Source organism: Heloderma suspectum, chromosome 14 (assembly GCF_057233095.1).
Source record: "Heloderma suspectum isolate Gila_16-S chromosome 14, 16-S_ref, whole genome shotgun sequence".
Lineage (NCBI taxonomy): Eukaryota > Metazoa > Chordata > Lepidosauria > Squamata > Helodermatidae > Heloderma > Heloderma suspectum.
The window spans coordinates 2,770,451-2,792,316 of record NC_139471.1 but is presented as its reverse complement, the minus strand read 5'-3'; the positions used below and the strand labels follow the sequence as shown (position 1 = coordinate 2,792,316).

Here is a 21,866-nt window from a genome sequence, read left to right as displayed (position 1 = left end):
AGCACCACCACAAAGCAGTGTCATTCACACCTAACTCCAACAGCTGCTGCAGGAGGATACCACGGCTGAGGGTATCAGAAGCTGCTGAGAGGTCAAGGAGAATCAATAGGGTTGTACTCCCACATCGCTCCCTTGACAGAGGTCATCCCACTGGGTGACCAAGGCTATTTCAGTGCCATAACTGGACGTGACTACCACCATACTCGCCAATCTTTGCTGATCTCTGTGCTATTGAGATAAACGAAAAACAGTTGCTATCATTAACTAAGCGGCAATGTGTCCTCTTTTACAGTCCTCTGTTTAAAAGCATCCTCTGTTTGAAGGGGTACCTGGACCAATTCCAGTTTAAAGATAAAAGAACTGTAGGAACTCTTGCTCAACACCTGTTAGCAGCACCTGGAGAGCAGATGGAACAGGCAGACACAGCTCACCTGGTCACCGTCTTCCACACCATGCTGAGATGGACTGCATTTCTAGTCCATCTAGTCGAGGGGGTTGGACTCAGTGGTCTTATAGGCCCCTTCCAACCCTACTGTTCTGTGATTCTATGGTTCTATGATCCTATGATTCTGTTTAAATTCTAGTAATTATTTCTAAATTGGCATCTATACATATACAAATGCAAATTTTATCCAAATGTGTTTGTGTCGTCTTTTTTGGTGACTCACCAGTAGTCGACTCCCTTAAGTACAGAGCTGGTTAGTAAATTGCTATGAGAACTAATATTCAGTTAGAAGCAAAACAGCAGTCTTTATATGGCACAGATCTGTATATTTTCCCAACACAGTACCTAACACTAGCGGTGTATGGATTTTTGTTACATCTGTTCTGTGTTTGCAGATTGTCAGACATCTTTTGTTCCATCGTCCACTCATTGACAGAATCGGCCTCTTTTTTTTTTTTTAGCAGAATTTGTGCTGATTCGCATTAGCGCTCACTCACATTAGAGCTAATGTACACAAACACATTGGTGCAAATGTGCATTAGCGCTAATGTGCATGTATGCAAATGTGTATTAGTTAATGAAAATTAGTGCAAATCCCCCCCAAATTAAAAACCCAGTCCTCAACTCCACAGAATCCACATGACTCAGGAAAAGACGGACTGTTGCAGAATCCACAGATCAGATTCATAGAAATTGGAACTTGTTTGAATCCACTGTGGATTTCCCCAACAACCCTATCTATCACCAGATGCAGGACAGAGAAAAGGAAGGATTCCTTCAGCCAGCACAGACTTAAACTATGAAATTCGCTACCAGCAGATGCAGTGATGGCCACTGACATGGATGGCTTTAAAAGGAGATTGGACAAATTCATGGGGGAGAAGGCTATCAGTGGCTACTAGTCCTGGTGGCTATAGGCTAACTCTAGTACCAGAGGCCGTTTGCTTATGTACACCAGTTGCTGGGGAATGTGGGTGGGAGGGTGCTGTTGCACTCATGTCCTGCTTGTGACCTTCGCACAGGCGGCTAGTTGGTCAATGTGAACAGAATGCTAGACTAGATAGACACTTTGGGTAGTATCCAGTTGTAGTTCTATGTAGAGTAGACCCATTTAAATGAATGGAACTTAATGGGACTCTGTTGAAGAGTTGTTGTTAGTTTAATTCGTTTTGTTTTTTAGGGTGCAACTGTATGGTTTTTATATTGGATTTGTTGTTGGTTAGTTTTTAATGTTGGGTACACTGCCCTGGGATCTTGTAGATGAAGGATGGATTATCAACTTCAAAAATTAATAAACAGGCAGTACTACTTCACATACCTAAACAATGGAAGCTGTTACCACAGGATGTAGTGATGGCCACCCACTTGGATGGCTTTAAAAGAGGATTGGACAAATTCCTGGAGGAGGATCAGGCTATCAATGTCTCCTAGTCCTGATGGCTATATGCTGCCTGCAGTATCAGAGGCAGTATGCTGGGGAACATGAGCAGGAGGGTGCTATAAGAGCACTCATATCCTGCTTGTGGACTTCCCATTGGGACAGCTGGTTGGCCACTGTTGGAACAGAAGGCTGGACAAGATGGATCCTTCGTCTGATCCAGCACAGCTCTTATTCTGGTCTTAAGCACCTAATACAACACTAATCCCTTTAGAAACAACAGCAAGAGTGCTGTATAGTTTGTAGGACCTATCAACCTGTTACAAGTGGAGGGAATAGAGTGGCCATGTGTCCCACTTCACAGAGGACCATCCTCTGTTTGAAGGGCTGCCCAGTCCAAGTTGACTTTAAAGGTAAAGAACCTGGAAGGGAGAACTTGGGCTGTGAAGTTGCCCATCAACGGTTGGCACCTCAATAGCAGGATCCAGATGTACGCATCTGCCCCTTCCTTTCCATAATAGCTTGTCCAGCCCCGCTGAAAATGCTACATGGAGAGTCAGGTGACTCTGAGGAATGGGGGTGATCTGTGCTGTGAGAGAAGGGGGAACCCCCCAAACCAGGTAGAGTTCCATGAGCAGAGCTCTTCCTCTCGTGGAAGGCCTCTTCCTCTGGCAGGATGCAGATCCCAGATCCAGCTCACCTGGCCTCAGACTTCCCCACGACGGGAAGATGAGTTGTCTTTCTTTTTAAAGCAAAGTTTCCAAGTTTGCATCTACACACATGCCAAATTTGTGCACACCTGTGTCCTCTTTGGTCCTCTTCTTGGGGGATGTGTTTCCTCGTTGGGGGAGATGCATAAGTGTCCACCCTCGGAAAGAGAAGCAAGAGAATATCAGCTTTGTCTTAGATTACTCGGTTTGTACAAGGTCAGACTCTCACAGGTGTTCCTGGCTGGCCATGCTAGGAAGGATGAGAGGTGCAGCCTGACACATCTGAAAGGCACGAAGTTGGAGGACGCTGTCCACCCGCAACCGCACACTCAAGTCACGTCCCATATCAACCCTTCTCTATCAAGCTGCCCATTCACGGAGATGGACACACAGGGCCTCCTGGTTGTCCCTTCCCCTGCACAGCTAAATCTGACAGCAACTAGGGGGAGGGCCTTTTCTGTTGTAGCACCCCACCTTTGGAACTTTCTCCCCACAATAGTGTGACAGGTGCCATCTTGGATGGTGTCTAGGCACCTGTTGAAGACCTATCTGTATACCCAGGCGTTTGCTGGTTTTAATACCTGGTTTGATAGATTTCCTTTGTGGTTGTTTTTATCTTTGTATTTAATGTAATGTGTTTATTTTTGTATTTAATTAACACAATAATAAATACATAAATACATAATTTATTACATGTATATCCCACTGTTTTTCCTCTTGCAAGGGACCCAAGGTGGCTCGCATGATCCTCCTCCTCTCCATTTTTTATTGTCACAACCACCCTGTGAGGCAGATGAGGCCAAGTGTCAGTGACTAGCCAAGGCAGCTTACCCAATCCTCCTCCATTTCACTTTATCCTCACAACAACTCTGTGAGGTAGGTGAGGCTGAGCGTCAGCAACTGGCCCAAAAGTCACCGAGAGAGTGACTTTCATGGCTGAGTGGGGACTACAACCCGGATCTCCTGGGTCCCAGGCAAAAACTCTAACCACCGCACCACACTGCCTCCCAATTGATCACCATTTTGATGTGATCTGTACACCATCCAGCAGTTTGGGAATGAAGGGCAGTATAGAAATAATGTTTTTACGCAAATAATAAAATGTTGACAATCTTCTCTAACCACTGGAGGGGTTTTCATGGAGAGGATGTGACAACAGCATCTCTGTGTCCACACAGGCTCATCCCCCCCCCCACACACACACTTCTTTCCATGAATAGATGAATATTTTACAACCAGCCTGACTTAATTTTTTGTTAACTGCTGCAAATTCCTAATTCATCAAACCACGAAGTGCTTCGCCTCTGACCTTCCACCTCACATGCATCTCCCCTTGGCCCCATCTTGGCTTTGTCGCTGACAGGAACTAATGGACAGCAACAACTCCCACCCGCACTGACAGTTACAATGATGGATGTTTTGCGTGGGACGGGGAGATGATGACCCAGCCGTTGAGGAAGAACTTTGAGCCGTTTTTCAAGCAATCCATTAAAACAAAGCACATTTCGGGGGGGAGGGGAGGGCAGAAGAAAATTATTTTATATTTCATGCATTTTAAATAGGGTTGAGGTAACAAAACACCTCCGGGCAGGAAGAGCAGGACCAGCAGCTGCAACATCCCATAATTGCACTGCTTTTGATGGGTGATCCTGTGCGTAAGGGTTGCAGCTTTAATAAACTTTTGTTTGTTCTATAGCAGCACGTATGTAACTATGGTAGCAATGGTCACTAACCTGGGTGGCTTTAAAAGGGGGCTGGACAAATTGCTGGAGGAGAAGGCTACCAGTGGCAACTAGTCCTGATGGCTATGTGCTCCCTCCAGTACCAGAGGCCGTGAGCCTAGGTACACCAGTGGCTGGGGAACATGGGCGGGAGGGTGCTGTTGCGCTCATACCCTGCTTGTGGGCTCTTCGTCGACAGCTGGTTGGCCACTGTGTGAACAGAATGCTGGACTGGATGAACCCTTGGTCTGATCCAGCAGGGCTCTTCTTTATATTCATACATTCTTACGTTTCATCACCATATGTGATATGACGGATCACATGTGCCTGTTTTTATGAGCAAAGTTCTGTAAAGTTGGGTGTCATGTTTGCCAGCTAAACAATGCAATCCTAGACAATACTACAAGTGAGAGGGATCCTGGAATTGTTGTAGACCACAAGCTGAATATGAGCCAACACAATGTGATGTGGCTGCAAAAAAGGGAAATGCTCTTTTGGGCTGCATTAATAGAAGCATAGCTTCCAAATCCCGGGAAGTACTAGTTCCCGTCTACTCAGCACTGGGTAGGCCTCATCTGGAGTACTGTGTCCAGTTCTGGGCACCACACTTTAAGAAGGATGCAGACAAATTGGAGAGGGTTCAGAGAAGGGCAACGAAGATGATCAGGGGACTGGAAACAAAGCCCTGTGAGGAGAGACTGAAAGAACTGGGCATGTTTAGCCTTGAGAAGAGAAGACTGAGGGGAGACAGGATAGCACTCTTCAAGTACTTGAAAGGTTGTCCCAGAGAGGAAGGCCAGCATCTCTTTTCCATTACCCCAGAGTGCAGGACACGGAATAATGGGCTCAAATTATAGGAAGCCAGATTCCAGCTGAACATCAGGAAAAACTTCCTGACAGAGCAATACAACAATGGAACCAATTACCTGGGGATGTGGGGGACTCTCCCACACTGGAGGCATTCAAGACGAGGCTGGACAGCCACCTGTCAGGTATGCTTTTGACTTGGATTCCTGCACTGAGCAGGGGGTTGGACTCGATGGACTTGTAGGCCCCTTCCAACCCTACTATTCTATGATTCTATGTCTATTCAGAAGTAGGAAACAGTGAATCTGTCAATTTCATTTTCTCTCCATTCCTCATTGTTCCAGTCTTAAATTTGATTCATCCTGAACTTTGAGAACTTTTCCAATCTCAAGTTCAGTTTGTCCCAAACACTGAGCATTTTTCCAATCTTTAATTTCGGATCGTCCTGAACTTTGCTAAGACGTTCACATGAAATTCCGTATTGTACATCATACAGTCCATTTCTCTTACTGCATGCATTTTTGTACACAATTTTGCCTAATATACAGACTTTTTTTGCAAGCAGTTTTCCTAATCAAATGCATTTGTGAATGTGATTTTCGCTCAAGTGTGCATTTTTGTGTGCACTGTCCCCTAACATACAAACATTTGCATGCATTTTTTTTTAAACTGAAGAACTTGGTCGCAGAATTCAGAGAAGTGCAAATATTGAAGGGTAACTGATACAGTGCGAAGAGAAAACTCCCTGGAAAAGACCCTGATGCTGGGAAAGACTGAAGGCAAAAGGAGAAGGGGACGGCAGAGGATGAGATGGCTAGATTGCATCACTGATGCAATGAATATGGACTTGAGCACGCTCCGGGAGAGAGCGCAGGACAGGAAGGCCTGGCGTGCTGTGGTCCATGGGGTCACGAAGAGTTGGACACAACTGAATGACTGAACAACAACAAACTGATACAGATTCAACAGTGCGAAATTAGGATGAATTTGTCCCCCATCTCTACTCAGACATGGAGGCCCTGACCTATTTTTTAAATAAAAAATCACATTTGGGAGGCTGTGGTTTTGATTGAAAAATCAAATTGGGACGATGGGAGGGGGAAACTAACCTTTTCCACACTTCCCATTTTCCTGATGCAATCACACATACCTCAACTGCCTCCTCTCCCCTCCCCTCATGGTTGTCAGTGTTTGCTTATGAGTCTAAGGCATCTCCGACTCTCAGTGTAACCTACCTCACAGGGTTGTTGTAAGGATGAAATGGAGGACCATGTAAGCTGCCTTGGGCTCCTTGCACGGGGAAAAAAGGGTGGGATAAAAATGCAATCAATCAATCCTACTAATTATTTCTAAATATTGGGGATTAAGGGTGCAATCTTATGCATGTTTAGACAGAAAAACGTCCTACAACTCCCAGTATTCCCATGCCGGCTGGGGAATGCTTGGAGTTGTAAGACTTCTTTCTGTCTAAACGGGCATAGGATTGTGCCTTAAAAGATTCAGGGCCCAGGCCCATAGGACAGAAATTTGCATATGCTGATTTATATTTATAATTCATATTATAGAGATATAGATTAACATATGCAGATTATTTATCATGAAATTTTATTTTATTTTGAAATAAAGTTAACAAATAAAGGCAATAAAAAGAACAACATACATAATAATAAATCAAGAGCACTAAAGAAACAAAGGAATTCACTAATTATAATTCTTAGTCTATAACCAATATGCTTACGGAACAGCTACACTAAAACAGCCTAAGTAGAAGCCTGATACCTAATGAAAGAATAAATGTACAACTTATACAACATATAAAAAGAGTGTGTGAAATTTAAGCAGATCTGTGCCCTGTGGGCTTAGGCCGTGTATCTTTTCAGTCTCTAGCAAGGTCTCTGATCAAGCACCCAGATTGTCCTCAGAGTGTTCTGACAACCCATTGGACTGACCTGGACGAGTTGGTGCCAGGGAAGCAAAGGCCACCTTGCACACCTTCCTCTTGAGGGGCGGTGTGCCCAGGAGTTGACCCACACAGCTATGGGTTGGTGCCTTCTCTCCCAGGGTCTGGGAGCGGCATTGCCGTCGCTGCTCAAGAATCCTCTGTTTCAGCTTCCGCAACTTGTGGTCACCAGGAGAGTTTTCCTTGAGGGCTTCTAACTTCCAAGCAAGACAGCAACTCACTGGGAGAGGAGACAGGATGGCAGGCAAAATAATACTGGCTGGGTAGGAGCCACGTTCCAAGTGCTCCCAACTGGTGGCCCTTCACAGAGGGGGCTGGATTGGAACTCTAGGAGGGCTGGAGGTGGCCAGCACACCTAAGCATGTCCATCCCTTAGGTAGAGGGTTCCATGGACCCCTTCCGGCTAAAAGGTATGGAACTTGGCAGCCTCCGCCAGTTCCTTGCAGGAGAAAAGGGACAAGGCCGCAAGTCACCTTGCTGAGTAGCATATCTACAGGTCATCCTGGAATCTGGGTCATTCCCAACAGGCAGGCGCTCTATCGTGGGTGAAGTCTCCCTCGTATTGGGGATCTGGAAGAAATCCTTCAGCCTAAGCAGAGACGGAAAATGCCAGCTGGCACAAATCATTACTGGGGGAGCTGAGACTGAGACACAGACACACACACACACACACTCTCAAAAGTGGTGTTGTCCCAAGTTCCTCCCATTTGCAGAAGAGGGAATTCCAGCCCATGCCACTTCTCATGCAGAAGCGAGAAAAGCGGCAGAGCCCGAAATCTCTGCATTGACACTGCCATTAAAACAAAGTGTCTTGCAACATCATCAGGACGAGCCAATTTATTTTGGCGTAAGGTTTTGTGGACACCGCTCTCTTCACCAGATGCATGAGGTGTTAACCTCAAATTGGCAGATTTATATACACATCTGGTGAGGGGGAAAGATGTAAACTGTGTTGTTGAAGTGTTTACACTGCACAGTTTACATCGCACCCCAGCCTGCATATATAAACCTGCCACTCTGAGGTTAACACCTCATGAATCTGACTTAGGCCAGAATAAATGTGCTTGTCCTTAAGGTGCTGCAAGACCCTTTGTCGTTTTGGCTGCAACAAAACATCAGGGTGGACGCCAGGGGTCAGCATGGTGGGGCACCTGCCGAGGGCCCAATCCCAGCAGGGGCCCCCTGATAAGAGCCCCCCGGAGTTGCTCCTCCTCTTCCCCATCGCAACCTGCGGGTTCACCTGCCTCTTGCTCTGGCCCAGGCAACAGAGGTGGTGAGAAGGAGGAGCAGGAGATGCCTCTGCCAACTTGCTTCCTGGCTCTCTGCCTGCCAAGCAAGCAAGCGGGAGCCATGGTGAGGAAGAGGAGGAGGAGTGAGAGCAGCTGATGGTGGACTCAGGGAGGGAGGGGCCTATGGAGGGAGTCTTGCCCAAGGGCCCTCCAAAACCTGGCTGCAACACCCTAACAACCTGACAGCTACCCCTCTGGAAACTGCTGTTAAAAGTGCAGGAGCCCCATTTTCCTCCTCTGCATGATGCCTCTGTTCATGGACGGTTTCTTATACCACCTTGGGAAAGAAAGAACACCAAGATGAGCAATTATCCTTCTTGGTGTAGCTGTTACCTTGACGGTCTCGAGGTAACCCGTTCTAAGCATTTTCAACCGCTTCCTCCAAAGCTATATCGAGGCAAACCTTTTCCTACCACAAGAGGGCAGCCGAAGAGTAGGTTTCATGACATCCCAATTCAGCCCGCGGGTTTCCCCAGAAGGCTCCCCCCTTTTGCCCCCAAGACCTCCCGTCTGCCTATAACACTCCCCACCTCAGAGAGCACAACCTGACATTTCTGTCCGTTGTTTTTAGCAGGCCCACTATCTTATTGTGACTGTTTTAGCTATTCAAATTGTTTAAAACTTTGTATGTTAAAAAAAACTTGAAATTGTGTTTTTATTACCTTGTATCTGTAGTTATGGTTGGTCCTTTTTGCGAACCTGCCCTGCGAGCTTCAGCTATTGGGTGGTATCAAAATGAAATACATAAATAAATCGCATCCAATAAATTTGTATAATTCGGGGGTGGGGAACCCTTTCTTCAACTTGAGGGCCAAACTGCAAACTGGGAAAGGTCTTGGGGCATTCCACCTGCAGACAGGGCCAAAGGTGATTATTCCCATTTTAAGCCTACTCAGAGGTAAGCAGGGCGTGGCTTCTGCACGTCTGCTCTGAAAAAAGTTGGGCTGACACACTCAGTAGCACTTCCAAAGAGTGTCTCAAATACTAAGCCATTGTATGTCTGCTCACAAGTCAGAAACTTTCCTTGCCTGCAAAATGCACAGCTCAACCTCTTTGCAACAACTCAGGTCTTTCCAGGGTATTTGAGGGCTGATTTGCCTTTAAATACCCTGTTATCTCTGATCACTGATCAGAGATAACAGCAAAAGAAGCCAGAGGTTTCTTGCCCAGCTATAGGATATAGATTTCCTTGCTGATAATTCACCGCTCACCTGGACTTGCTTCCCACTTCAGCCTTCTCCTAACGTTTTGCATCCTGGTATGGTGACCTGCTTGCAGTGATCAAATTGGTTCCCATCCCTCTGCGACTGTACAGGGAGGGAGAGAGGAACCAGGCACACTTTTCTCTCCACCACCACCCCGAAGGGGACCATATGGTGCATTTTGTAGCCTTTTGGCTGCTGGCAGCCAACACGCCTCTGATTAATGTTTTCACTCCCAGCAGCTGTGTGTACAAACACCCGCAAGCCTGGGCATGCCAGAAAGCTGGTATTTTCGACGTTGTGAGAGATGAGGAGGAGGAAATTGGCAGAAACGGTCTTGTCTGCCGAAAGCAAGCTTCTCCCTTGTATCCACTGGTTACCCAAGGACTGGAAGTACCTGCCTTTTCCTAGTGGATACCTGTTTACCTACCTCCCCGGTCCACGCCAGCCCCTCTTTCTTTTTTGTTTTTAATCATGCTTTGGCCAGGATCCAGACAAAGCGGTATTTGGCATCCGCTTACTGGCCCAAGAGGTTGATTTCTCAGTTACAGACTTGGTGTTTGTTCCCAAAGCCATGCTGTGAAAGTTGCACCCTTGCCTTTTCCTCCCTGAAACCCTGGCAAGAATGCCACCTTGTACCAACGACATCATCTGGGTGACAATCCTGCATTCTGGCAATCCTTTACATCAGGGCTGCGTGACCTCTGGCCTGTGGGCCAAATCCAGCCCACCTAGAGTATTAATCTGGCCCTCTGGGGTTCTCCAGATGGCCACGCCCCTTCCCATAGTCCTGCCCCCTTCCCCCAACTGCCAGTCATTTGGTGGTTTCCCAGCTTTTGTGCGGCAAGAGCTTTAAGCTAAAATAGGCTGGTATTTTGGGCCCCACAACAAATGGGAGAGGTCTGTGGGGGGCACAGAGGCAGTCTACAGAGGGGGCAGAACTGGTGGCAGGAAGCCACCTTGGCCAGTCACTGACTCTCAGCCTCACCTACCTCACAGGGTTGTTGTGAGGATGAAACAGAGAGGAGGAAGACCATGTAAGCTGCCTTGGGTTCCTTGCAAGAGGGGGAAAGGCAGGATATAAATGTAGTAGTAGTAGTAGTAGTAATAATAATAATAATAATAATACAGGACTGTTCTCTGTAAAAGAGTGTGTATGGCCACCCTACAAACACACACACGTACACGCCTTTCTCTCCAGCAACTCCTTTACCTGCCTCCTGAAAACTGGAACCCAGGACACTCTCCTTCCTCAGCTCTCCGCCTGTGCCAAGCAGCGAGCAGGTCTGAAAGGCAAATGCAGACCAAGGCCGGTGCCGAGGCGGCTAGAGAGGCGGGAAGGAGACGCACCTTTGTTTACGGACAAGTACCAAGCAGAGGCTGCTAAGGACCCACAGGCAAAACACACCCTCCACTGTCCCATAACAGGATCTGTGGCTGGTTAGAGAAAAAACAAGGAGGTTCCTATTTTAAACCGATTGTGTTATATTAAAAAGAAAGGGAAGATCACCAGCGATCCAGGCCAAACATACAGGTTGCCAAGAATATATCAGAACTGGAAATGTTAATAACAAATGGAAACGTTTCCAAGTTTGGCCACAAACTGCTGCTGCTGCTGCTGCTGATCCCCAAAGTTATTTATTTATTTATGGCATTTTTTACCTTGCTCTTCAGCCCAGAAAGGCCCCCAAAGCAGCTTACAAATATAAATCATGAGCCAGTCCCTGCCTTCAGCCTGACAATCTAAAAGAGATGACACTAAAGGAAAAGGGATTGGGAGGGAAGAGGGAAATAAACCACACCAAAACTCGGGCACCAGTTCTGACACTGATTGGCCGTGGCTCTCCATGTTTTCAGGGAGGGGTCTTTCCTGCCCTACCTGGAGATGTATTTATTTGTTTATTTACAGTGTTTTTACCCCATTCTTCAGCTGAAAAGGGCTCTGAGAGCAGCTTCCAGAGATGAATAATGAGACATTCCCTGCCCTCAGCATTATACTCTAAATGACACAGCACAAAAGGAAAAGGGGTTGGGAAGGACGAGGAAAAACAAAACAAATGTAGGCAGGAGTTCTTAATTCTAAAGTTCTTATAGGTGTTTTTTTATGGCAGGGAGGGGCAAAACAAGCTCCCTGCAGCTGTTCCTTCTCTGGCTGATATATGGGGGGCCAGGTTAGTCTCCCCCTTGCTGTGAGGCTCTTCCTAGAAGGCAGGGGGCACTGCCTCCCAGGGCCAATGGATGAGAACCAGAGTTTGACCTCCCAGGGAACTGTCAGTTGTTGCAAAAGTGAGTAAAGAGCATTGTTGCCCATCAAATGTGCAAAGCTTTTGCACAAATATAACAGATTTATTTTGGCACAGACACATACTTCACATTTTAACTAACTCCTCCTCTTCATTTGATCCTCACAACAACCCTGTGAGGTAAGTTAGTCTGAGAGTCAGTGAGTGACCCACAGTCACCCAGTGAGTTTCATGGCCAAGGGGGGACTCAAACCTGGAATTCCTGAGTCCAAGACCCTAACCACTACTCCACAACTGGCTCTCAATAATATCACTGGGCATGTATGACCAGGGGATGGGGTGGAGAAAGTCGATGTCAGCAGGCATGGCCATGCCAACTGATGCCATCACCCCACCCCTGGCCATTTTGCCTCTCTCCATGAGTTTCGTGCCTCTCCCAGCACAGTGAAGGAGAGTCAGCCGACAGCGTGCAAAGGCACTCATCCCAGAACTGGCTGAGTTCCCTGCCTCCCATCTCATTCAGCCCGAGGGCCGAATGCCATTTCTGAGAGGCCCTCAGGGGCCGCGTTCCAGTGGTGGGTGGGGCCAAAGGGGTGTGGTCAAAATTAGCAGCACATTTTTGCTTAAAGCTCTCCCTGCCAGTAAGTCAGCCTCAGGAGAGGCCTGTCAACCTATTCGAATTGATGGTGTGTTGATTTGTGGTATCCTGATTTATTAAGTCCCAATTAATCCAGATTCATATATCTGCCACAGTTAAACAAACCACAAACAGATCAGTTTAGCAGTTTGATTAAAAAAGGTGATATATGGAGGCAGAAAGAATATACAAAGAAAGCTCACGTCCCTTCAGTTGACAAAGCAGGCCCCTTTGCCGCAGCTGATAAGTATACCTGGGCCCTCAAGATATACGAGACGCTCCCCTCAGAGCTGGCAAAAGTTATCCAGGCTGGTATGTCATGTTCCTCTGTCCTCTTCCATTGCAGTCAACACACTCCATGAAACAAAGCTCCAGGCTAACACTACTTTATTGGTTAACAACTAGGTTCATTTACAAATGCAAATTCTAGGAAACTCTCAGACTGCAATGAACCAGCTAATCCACACATCTACGAATACTAATAGAGTGGAAGTTAGGAAAGTTAGGAAAGTTAACCATGTGGAAGTTAGGAAAGTTGCCAGCAATCTGGGCAATAACTTTATGGCCAGGGAAGCCCCTCTCTTAGGGTGGCTCCCTCCTACATTGGCTATCACAAGTCACCAACTTTGCGGAGTGTCTGAACCCTGCCCCTAACTTTTCCCGCTTCCCTCTGTGACGGACTCTCACATCCCTCAAGTCATGCCCTTGGACCCCCTCTTCCTCCTCAACTTGTGTTCTCATGGTGAAGGATGCAGGACACAGAATAATGGATTCAAGTTACAGGAAACCAGATTCCAGCGGAACATCAGGAAAAACTGCCTGACTGTTAGAACCATACGACAATGGAACCCATTCCCTAGGGAGGTGGGGGGCTCTCCCACACTGGAGGCATTCAAAATGAGGCTGGACAGCCACCTGTCAGGGATGCTCTGACTTGGATTCCTGCATTGAGCAGGGGGTTGGACTCGATGGTCTTGTAGGCCCCTTCCAACCCTACTATTCTATGATTCTATGAAGGCATGGGGGAGCCATTCAGCCTGTGCCATCTGTGTATCAAGGTCCTAAGAAGAAAGTCTCTCTGTATCTGGGCTCACTGGGGAGGGTGCCTCCCTCTGTTCTGGCTGTTCCCATTCTGAATCTGAGCTGCCAGACATCTCCACATGCTCAGATTCATTCCTGACAGTATCATGCTTAGTCCCCCTTGGAGTAAGACCAAGGATAAAAGCCTACAGGCAGGATTTTATAAGTCTTTTGCAGCTTAATTCAGGAGATGACAAGCTACCTCTCCCATGGGGGGCGGGAGCTCTCTTCCCCATGGGAAGTGAAACCTTATAGGATGACATAATCTAGCTGACCAAAACAGCTTTCAGGTGAAAGCTGTAAACTACCAGCCTGTGTGAAAGGGCTCCTTAATTAACTATAAAGCTGCCGGCTAGGCCAAACTCTACAGGTCTCTAGGTGGCTACCAACAGCATATCGGAATATGCTGTTTTCCTTCCTTTTCTCATGCTTCTTTAAAATGTTACCATCTGATTATTGTTCATGCTGAAGAGAAGGTAAGAGGAGAGGCACTTGTAATGCAGAGAAGCATTTTCCTTTCCCTAAGCATCACTAACAAACTCACAAAGGGTGTGTGGCGGGGAGGACACAGAAAAGTCAGGAAACCGCCGAATGTTCAGTGGGGAGGGAAAGGGAGAGTGAAAGGAAGCAGGCGTGGCCATATGGGGAACCTTGGAGGGCTGGATTTGGCCAGCAGGGCTGAGTTTTGACAACCTGGTGTATAGGATTGCATCTTTAATTCCCCCTCCCTTGTTGGTTTTTCACATCAATGTAAAGCTTGCATTGGCTGGGATGAGCATTCAGATTTCCTTCCAAATTCTCTCCCCTATACACAGTGTGCCAGGATGAGAACCCCTCATGTGTTTCTTCCAAAGCATATTCACACACTGAGCAGGGAGCGGCTTCGGTCAGGTGAGTGATGCTTAGGGAAAGGAAAGCGCTTCTCTGCATTACAAGTGCCTCTCCTCTTACCTTCTCTTGGGCATCAACAATAATCAGATGGTAACATTTTAAAGAAGCGGGAGAAAAGGAAGGAAAAGAGATGTGTTCTTCTGGCTGGCAGATGGCACATGGTCTTGCATTTGCATGAACCAAAGGTTAGCGATGCACAGATGCTAAACTGGGAGCAGGAGTCTCAGGGATGCTGCTGTTCCCAAGGGGCAGATTACTCTGGATGTTAACAAAGCATCTCTTTTATCCCAACATTGCCCAGGGCCATGAGGGCCTTTTGGCTCCATGCAGAGAAGCAGACAGCCACAACAAGCTCAAGGTTTTTCTTTTTCTGTGTCAGAAATACATCTGTCTGTATATCTTCATGTTCTGAGACACTTTAGTCACCAAAACAATATTATATGTTAGCTTTCCCCCACCTGCTGTCTGCCAGACATGTTGGATTACCACTCCCATCAGCTGCTGAGGCTGATGGGAGTGATAGCCCAATACATTTGGAGGGTTGCAGGATTGAGGACAGCTGTGGTGTGTGACCAGAATCCAAAGGCTGAGGGACCCAGCTGCCTTGATAGCACATGGTGCGGACTGATGCAGAGATGTTTCCATGGTGACAGACTGTAGTAAAATGGAGTTTTGAGATGAGAACAGGATGCACAGGTAAAAAAAAAAAAAAAGCAAAGAGAAAAATGCATTTCCTTATTCTGGCCCCACAGTTGGACTAAAGAACGAGCTGTCAGGATACATCAGGGCGATGAGGCAGCAATAAAAGTAGGAGGACACATACGGAATACATACGCAGTCCATGATAACAAGGTCTTTTCAAAGTATGTTTTAGAATCCTGCCTTTCTTTGAATGAAAGCAATAATAGTAACAATACATCCTATTTCTGCAGCACTTTTTTGAATGTTCAAAGCTCATCACACACATGATCTTAGCCATCACTACAACAACCAGAGTGCAGGACACAGAATAATGGGCTCACGTTACAGGAAGCCGGATTCCGTCTGAACATCAGGAAAAACTTCCTGGCTGTTAGAGCAGTATGACAATGGAACCAACGACCTAGGGAGGCGGTGGGCTCTCCCACCCTGGAGGCATTCAAGACAAGGCTGGACAGCCACCTGTCAGGGATGCTCTGACCTGGATTCCTGCACTGAGCAGGGGGTTGGACTCGAGGGTCTTGTAGGCTCCTGAACCTGGTAGTGTAGGCTAATCTTGTATTATCCTCAGTTGAGGGAGGAGATTTTTAAAGATCACCAAATGAATTTGTGGCTGAGGTGATCATTCCAACAGCTGATGTGCTGGCTCAAATCTTTTATTCTCAGCCATTCTACAGCTGCAGCTTTTGTGGGGCAAGGACATTTGTTTTTGTTTTATTTTACAGTGGAACCAGATACATAAAAGCAAACCTTGAAGCTTAATGATCAGCAGCCAAATTTTGCCTCGCTTTGGTGTGTCCAGCTGTTGATGGTCAAAGGTATGAGGGAGACGTCTACTCCAGTGTGCTATAGTGGTTAGAGTGCTGGACTGAGGAATCATAGAATCATAGAATAGTAGGGTTGGAAGGGGCCTACAAGGCCATCGAGTCCAACCCCCTGCTCAATGCAGGAGACCCAGATTCAAGTCCTATCTTGGCCATGAAGCTCACTGGGTGACTTTGGGCCAGTCACTGACTCTCAGCCTAACCCTACCTCACGGGGTTGTTGTGAGGATAAAAATGGAGAGGATCATGTAAGCCGCCTAGCACTCCTTGGAGGAAAAGCGGGATAGAAATGTAACAAATACATGAAATAAAGAAATACGAAGCCCCACACAGCTTGGAAGCAGGATGTTTGAGAGAGGGCCTTCCTCCTCAGCAGCCTGCCTGGTCCCGGGGGTCACTGAAAGAGGCACTCCTGAAGGTTCTGCATGGACCTGAGGTCCGTTTAGAGTCCACTCAGGGTAGTGCCTTCAGTGTATTGGCTCCTTGTCTGCGGAATTCTCTGCCTCTTGATGTCACCCAGGCACGGATGTTTTGTTTTTGGTGCCTGCGAAACACATTTTTATTTAAACGAGCTTTTCCTGTGCAAAAGACCAGCTGTTGTATTCTTCATACTATCTGGTTTTAAATCCTTTATTCTTTTTTGCATTTAGATACGTATTGTTACTGTTCACCACTCTGGAATTGTTTTCGAGGGAGAGTGGTTGATAAATGTTGTCTGTAAATAAATAAGAGTGAGTTATACTGTAGGTCAGGGGAGCAAAACCTCAGGCCCTGGTCTGTACCCTTGCTGTAGCTCCTGTACAGTAACAGGACTATAAGGCAGAATATAAGTGCCCCTTTGCATTTCTACTTTATTGGAATTAAGGAAATGGAAAAGGGGGGGGGGAGTTGACAGGTCTTTGCCATGTCATGGTCCTATTGAATTTGATGATGTTAACTTAAGGTGCAATCCTATGCATGTTTAGACAGGGAAAAAAACACCATACAACTGCCAGCATGCTCCAGCCTGGAATCTGTTTCGCAGGACCCCGAATCTATTTCCCAGAGTTCTGAGTGGTACCAACAGAGGTTTTCCCCCACGCTCAGTTGTATTGCTATGTGGGGGGGGATTTTCAAAGGGGATCATAGCAGGTGAGGGAAGGGTTACCTCTCCTCTCCCCACATGCTGGAACATACCTCCCCCCCCCCATCTCTCCCTGCATGGTAATGAAGCTTAGAAAAATAAATATTTGCCATTGGCTTGGAATGATCTGGGTCAGGCTGCAAATTAGTTGCAGAGCTTATTTTATTTGAGAAGATTCGAATGAGAAATTAGCTGGATGGCTTTGGCTCCTGGGAAATTTTAAATAAATCGTAGTCATTATTTCTAAATTTACACCCACAGGCACACACACACACATGCATATGCCAATGCAAGGTTTGTGCAGATGTATGTCCTGTAGCCTGGGCCTTGAATCTTTAAGGGTGCAATCCTGTGCATGTTTAGACAGAAGAACAGCCCTACAACTCCAGCAGTGCAGGCTCAGGAACACTGGGAGTTGTAGGTCTTTTCACTGTCTAGACATGCACAGGATTGCGCCTTAAGTGTCCCGCAAGGCCCCTGGCAGCCCTGCCTCCTTGTCAAGCTGCCCCTGCCTCTTTGGCAGTTGCCTGGGTCTCTTCCCTTCCCTGCTTCTTCAGCCATCTCCTCCCTCTTCCTTCTCCTGTGTGCTTTTCCAGGCCTTGTTGCTGCTTCTCTCCCTCTGCTGCAGGCCAGATGCATCCTCTTTGCTTTCACCACTGGCAGATCTTCTTCTCCTTCTTCTTCTGGCTCAAGAGCTGCAGCCGACCTGGCCAAAAGCCACACGTGGTTCTCTGGACACCATTTGGACACGCTGGTGCATATCCTGTGTTTAGTCCCCCACAGCTGGAGTTTAAAGGGAATCTGTTCTCTCCTGCTGTAGCAAAGCCGGTTTGCTGTAAGACACCTGCATTGTGACGGGGAGTGGTGGCCGACTATATGGCAAGGGTGTCAAACCTCGGAGAAGCACACGGGGGGCCACTTTGCAGAGCCCCCGCTTTGCACGCAGAAGGTCTCAGGTTCGATCCCCGGCAGCATCTCCAGGTGGGGCTGGAAAAACTCCTGCCTGAAACCCTGGAGAGCCGCTGCTGCCGGTCAGTGTGGACAATATGGGGCAAGATGGACCCAGGGTCTGACTCAGTCTGAGGCAGCTTCCGATGCTCCTATCTCCTATCAACCCCAGCCAGCATGACTAATGGTCAGGAGTTCTGGAAGATGTTGTCCAAAACATCTGGAAGGCCCAGATGGAGGGAAACTGCTGCTACGAGCCAGCTCGAAGCGCCGTGCTCTTCCTCTCTCCATCCATGCCACACTCCAGAAGGGCTGTTTCTTCCCAGCACACTGGGGTGGGGATAGGAAAAGTCTATCCAGCTGGATCTTCCCCTCTCATGCAACTGCTGAAAGCACAGCAGCCTTGCTGGGGGCGGAAATCTGGCAGGCCTGGTGTGTGTGGGGTGATGCTTGATGTTCCTTGGGAGGGGGAAAATGAACCCTGATTCCAGGGCCCCCAAACTGGCGCCCTCCAGGTGTGCTGACCACAACTCCTATCGTTCCCAGCCAGCTGGCTGGGAATGATAGGGGTTGTAGTCCAGCACATCTGGAGGGCTCCCAGCCTAGGGGAAACGGTCCCTGCCATGGAAAATGAGAAGCAGGGAGGTGGTTCTTAGGTTAAAAGCACCCCACCCACAAGACGCTTCGCATCCTGCCCCACCAGCCCGGATGAGGCCAGGATCTCTCTCTCGAAAACACCCCACAAGGGGCGGCCTCCCCCCCTTCTTCTTCTTTCCCAAAGTCAGGACTGGAAGACATCTGAATGAAGAAGTCCCGAGACCACACCCTCTGTACCCGGTTCCCCGGGAGTAAATCCCATCGAACTCCTCCAGACTTTACTTCTGAGTAGACACGAATAGGATCGCGCGCGCTGAAAGTCTTGATCCTCCCCCCTCCATGTTTTTTAAAAAATCAAAGCACGTTTCTAGTCCTCGTGGTGGAATATTGGGGTGGTGGTGGAGGGGGAGGATGTAGCGATGCGCCCCTTAGAAGTCCTGGAGCCAAAGAAGTCGCTTGATTACAGTTTGGGGGTTTGGGGTCTTTCAGCGATCTTTGGGCTGACTTTCTAGACTGGCGGAAATGGGCGGCGGGTGGAAAAAAGAAACCGAGCCGCGCGCCCGATCCTCTCCGCGCGCTCGCCCGCCTGGCAAGGAGGCTCTCCGGCGCCCGCGGCGGGCGAGGGGGAGCCCGCAGCCCTCCGGCCTGCCCTCCGGCCTGCCTGTCTCCCCCCGCGGGGTTCCTCGCAAGGGGGGAGCGGGAGGGGCCGCTGACGTCGCAGCCGAGGGCGGGGCGGGGCGGGGCGGAGTCGGCTCCGCATCCCCGTCCTCGCAGATGCCGCCCGGCCCCGGGCGGAGGAGGAGGAGAGACGCCCCCCGGTCCCGCCTGGCTCCCCGGGCTGCAGACGCGGCGGCGGCGGCGGCGGCGGCGATGTCCTTCCTGGCCCCCCAGGACGCCTTCCTCCTCCAGGACTCGTCCAGCAAGAGGCTGCATTCCAGGTGCCGGGGGGGGCACAGCCCGGAGAGGGAAAGTTTCGCCCGGCGGGGGCGGCCAGCCGCGATCGCACATGCCCCGGATGGCGGGGAGGCGACGGGGAAGGGGGCGCCCGGGGAGGCCCCATCGCGCTCCTGCAGGTGTCTCTCCCTCGAACCCCGCCTCCCCCCAACCTGGCGCCCTAGGGATGATTGGTCTGCAACTCCCATCATCCCTCGGCATGCCTTCCCCAACCTGCTGCCCTCAAGACGTATTGGACTGCAACTCCCATCATCCCTCGGCATGCCTTCAACCCACACCATGCCCTCTGGATGGGTTGGGCTACAAGTCCCATCATCCTTCAGCATGCGTCCCCACCCTGGCGCTCTTTGAGACGTATTGGACTACAACTCCCATCATTCCTTGGGCAGCACGGGCTTTGCTGCCTCCCCCACTCTGGCACTATCCAGATGTGTTGGGGCTGCAACTCCCGTTACCCTCAGGGGATGATGGGAGTTCTCATCCACCACGTCTGTGGGGCACCAGCTGGGGGGAGGTCTCTTTATCAAGGCGGCAGCAGCAGCTTGTGAGCAAGGCACCCCTGCCCAGCGATTGGGGGGGGGGGCAGGGGAGAGACAAGCAGCTCTTTAATTTCCTCTGCCCTTTGCGTTCTCTTCCTTTAATGTGCTGCCCCTGCCCAGGGGCCATTTTGGCAAGGAAGCCGTTCCAGGGTCAAGGTAGCCGAAGGAGCTGGCGAGAAGCCCCTTTCTCTTCCTGGCCTTGTGATGCTCCAGAGGCAGGCGGGCCAGGAAGGAAGGAGGGAGGGAGGGAGGGAGGGACGTGCCGTGCTGCCTCCGTTCTGGAGTAAGTTTGGCTGCCCTCGTCAGGCCTGGAGAGAGCATTTCCTGGAGGGTCTCTGATGTGGCAGGCCAACAAATGCGCCTAGGAGCTTCCACATCCGAATGAGAGCATGGCTCCATCCAGCTGTCTGCACCAGGAGCAGAGCAGGGCACGTGAGGCCCCCCAGAAGTGGTTGGCCTAGAACTCCCATCTGCCCCAGCCAGCACAGCTGAGGGTAAAGCTTGATGGGCACCAGAGGCCAAAACATCTGGACACCCACATGTTCTCCATCCCTGGCCTATACCAGTCTGGTGCCCTCCAGACCTTTTGGATTACAGCTGCCATCGTTCCTGACTGTTCACTGGCCAGGGCTGCTGCGACTTGGTCCAAAACCCTCTGGAGGTTTGCAGATAGCTGGTCTACACTTGTTGGCTGGCCTTGACTCTTTGGTCTGGAGATGCTGGGGATTGAATCTCTGAGCATGATGCACTCTCTGAGCGTGATGCACTCTCTGAGCATGATGTTCCCGATGGCAGCAAGGGTCCAGACAGATGTGACTTGTGGTGGCAAGCGTGCGCCAGGATGTTCTTCATGCTGGAGACTTCAATTCTGCATTTTCCTCCTGGTCACATTATCTCCATTCAAGAGGCTACCCCCACAGAATTGGAAATGCAGGTGTGCAGGTGTGTTTCAGAGTGCTTAATGCACCGGCTATGAACTTCCTCAGATAGATAGGCTGCTTTTGCAAAAATGCTCAGGCTCAGACTTTGGCATGTCTCCAGAGCCAGAGAGTTCTTTTGCAGTGGCCCCGGTGCAAGGAACGCTTCTGGTTTGGGTCTGATGATTTCTAAACCATTTTAGTGTGCAGAATGCATGTTAGTCCTTAGAGTGATCATCCTCACCGCATGTCATTAATATCTCCTGGTTCCTTGAACTGGGATGAGGAGGGAATGAGTTGGGGGCCCGTGTGGGTTTGTGGATTACATTTGGCACACCCCCTCCAAGTGTTGGGAGAAGTCCATAAGGAATATGGGACCCATGTTGGTTTGGAACTTTAGGGCTCAAAAGTAGAGCTACTTCGGACACAATCCTACGCATGTTTAGACAGAAAAAAGTCCTACAACTCCCAGCATGCCCTAGCCAGCTATGCTGGCAGGGGCATGCTGGGAGTTGTAGGACTTTTTTCAGTCTAAACATGCATATTATTACACCCTTAAAAAACGACATCAACTGATGCTTTTGAAGATTCATGTTGTTTATAGCAGGAGTAAGCAACCTGGTGCCTTCCCTATCTTTTGGACTACAACTCCCATAATCCCTGATCTTTGGCCATGCTGGCTAGGGCTTCTGGGAGCTGGCTGGAGTCCTAAACATCTGGAGGCAACCAGGTTGTCTTCACTCTGGCTTCTAGGAACTAAAAGGTGGCATGTGATAAGTCAAGTCTCCTAGACGAGCAAGTGAGAAGGAAGTGACCCCGGGTGTCGATCCTAGGGGTGTCGAACCTCATTTATTCGAGGGGGCTGAATTCCTTTTTGGAGAAGCCCTCGGGGGCTGTGTTCT

At 49.0% G+C, this 21,866-nt stretch overlaps 2 protein-coding genes across 2 annotated transcripts in view; one reads left to right on the top strand and one right to left on the bottom strand.

Moving 5' to 3' along the window:
- The window catches only part of CCDC187 (coiled-coil domain containing 187), a 73,179-nt gene extending 53,865 nt beyond the window's left edge, over positions 1–19,314 (bottom strand). Inside the window, exons 1-6 of the mRNA XM_084821287.1 lie at positions 19,103–19,314; positions 17,664–17,853; positions 10,698–10,837; positions 7,495–7,610; positions 7,011–7,241; positions 2,623–2,691 (exon numbers count right to left, since the gene is read on the bottom strand). Of these exons, the coding sequence (XP_084677413.1) occupies positions 2,623–2,691; positions 7,011–7,241; positions 7,495–7,610; positions 10,698–10,837; positions 17,664–17,853; positions 19,103–19,314 (958 nt within the window). The remainder of the gene's footprint in view (positions 1–2,622; positions 2,692–7,010; positions 7,242–7,494; positions 7,611–10,697; positions 10,838–17,663; positions 17,854–19,102) is intronic.
- A 29-nt stretch (positions 19,315–19,343) lies between these two features.
- Positions 19,344–21,866, top strand: part of GPSM1 (G protein signaling modulator 1) — an 85,464-nt gene continuing 82,941 nt past the window's right edge. Inside the window, exon 1 of the mRNA XM_084821177.1 lies at positions 19,344–19,492. Coding sequence (XP_084677303.1) covers positions 19,425–19,492 — 68 coding nt within the window. The 5' untranslated portion in view covers positions 19,344–19,424. The remainder of the gene's footprint in view (positions 19,493–21,866) is intronic.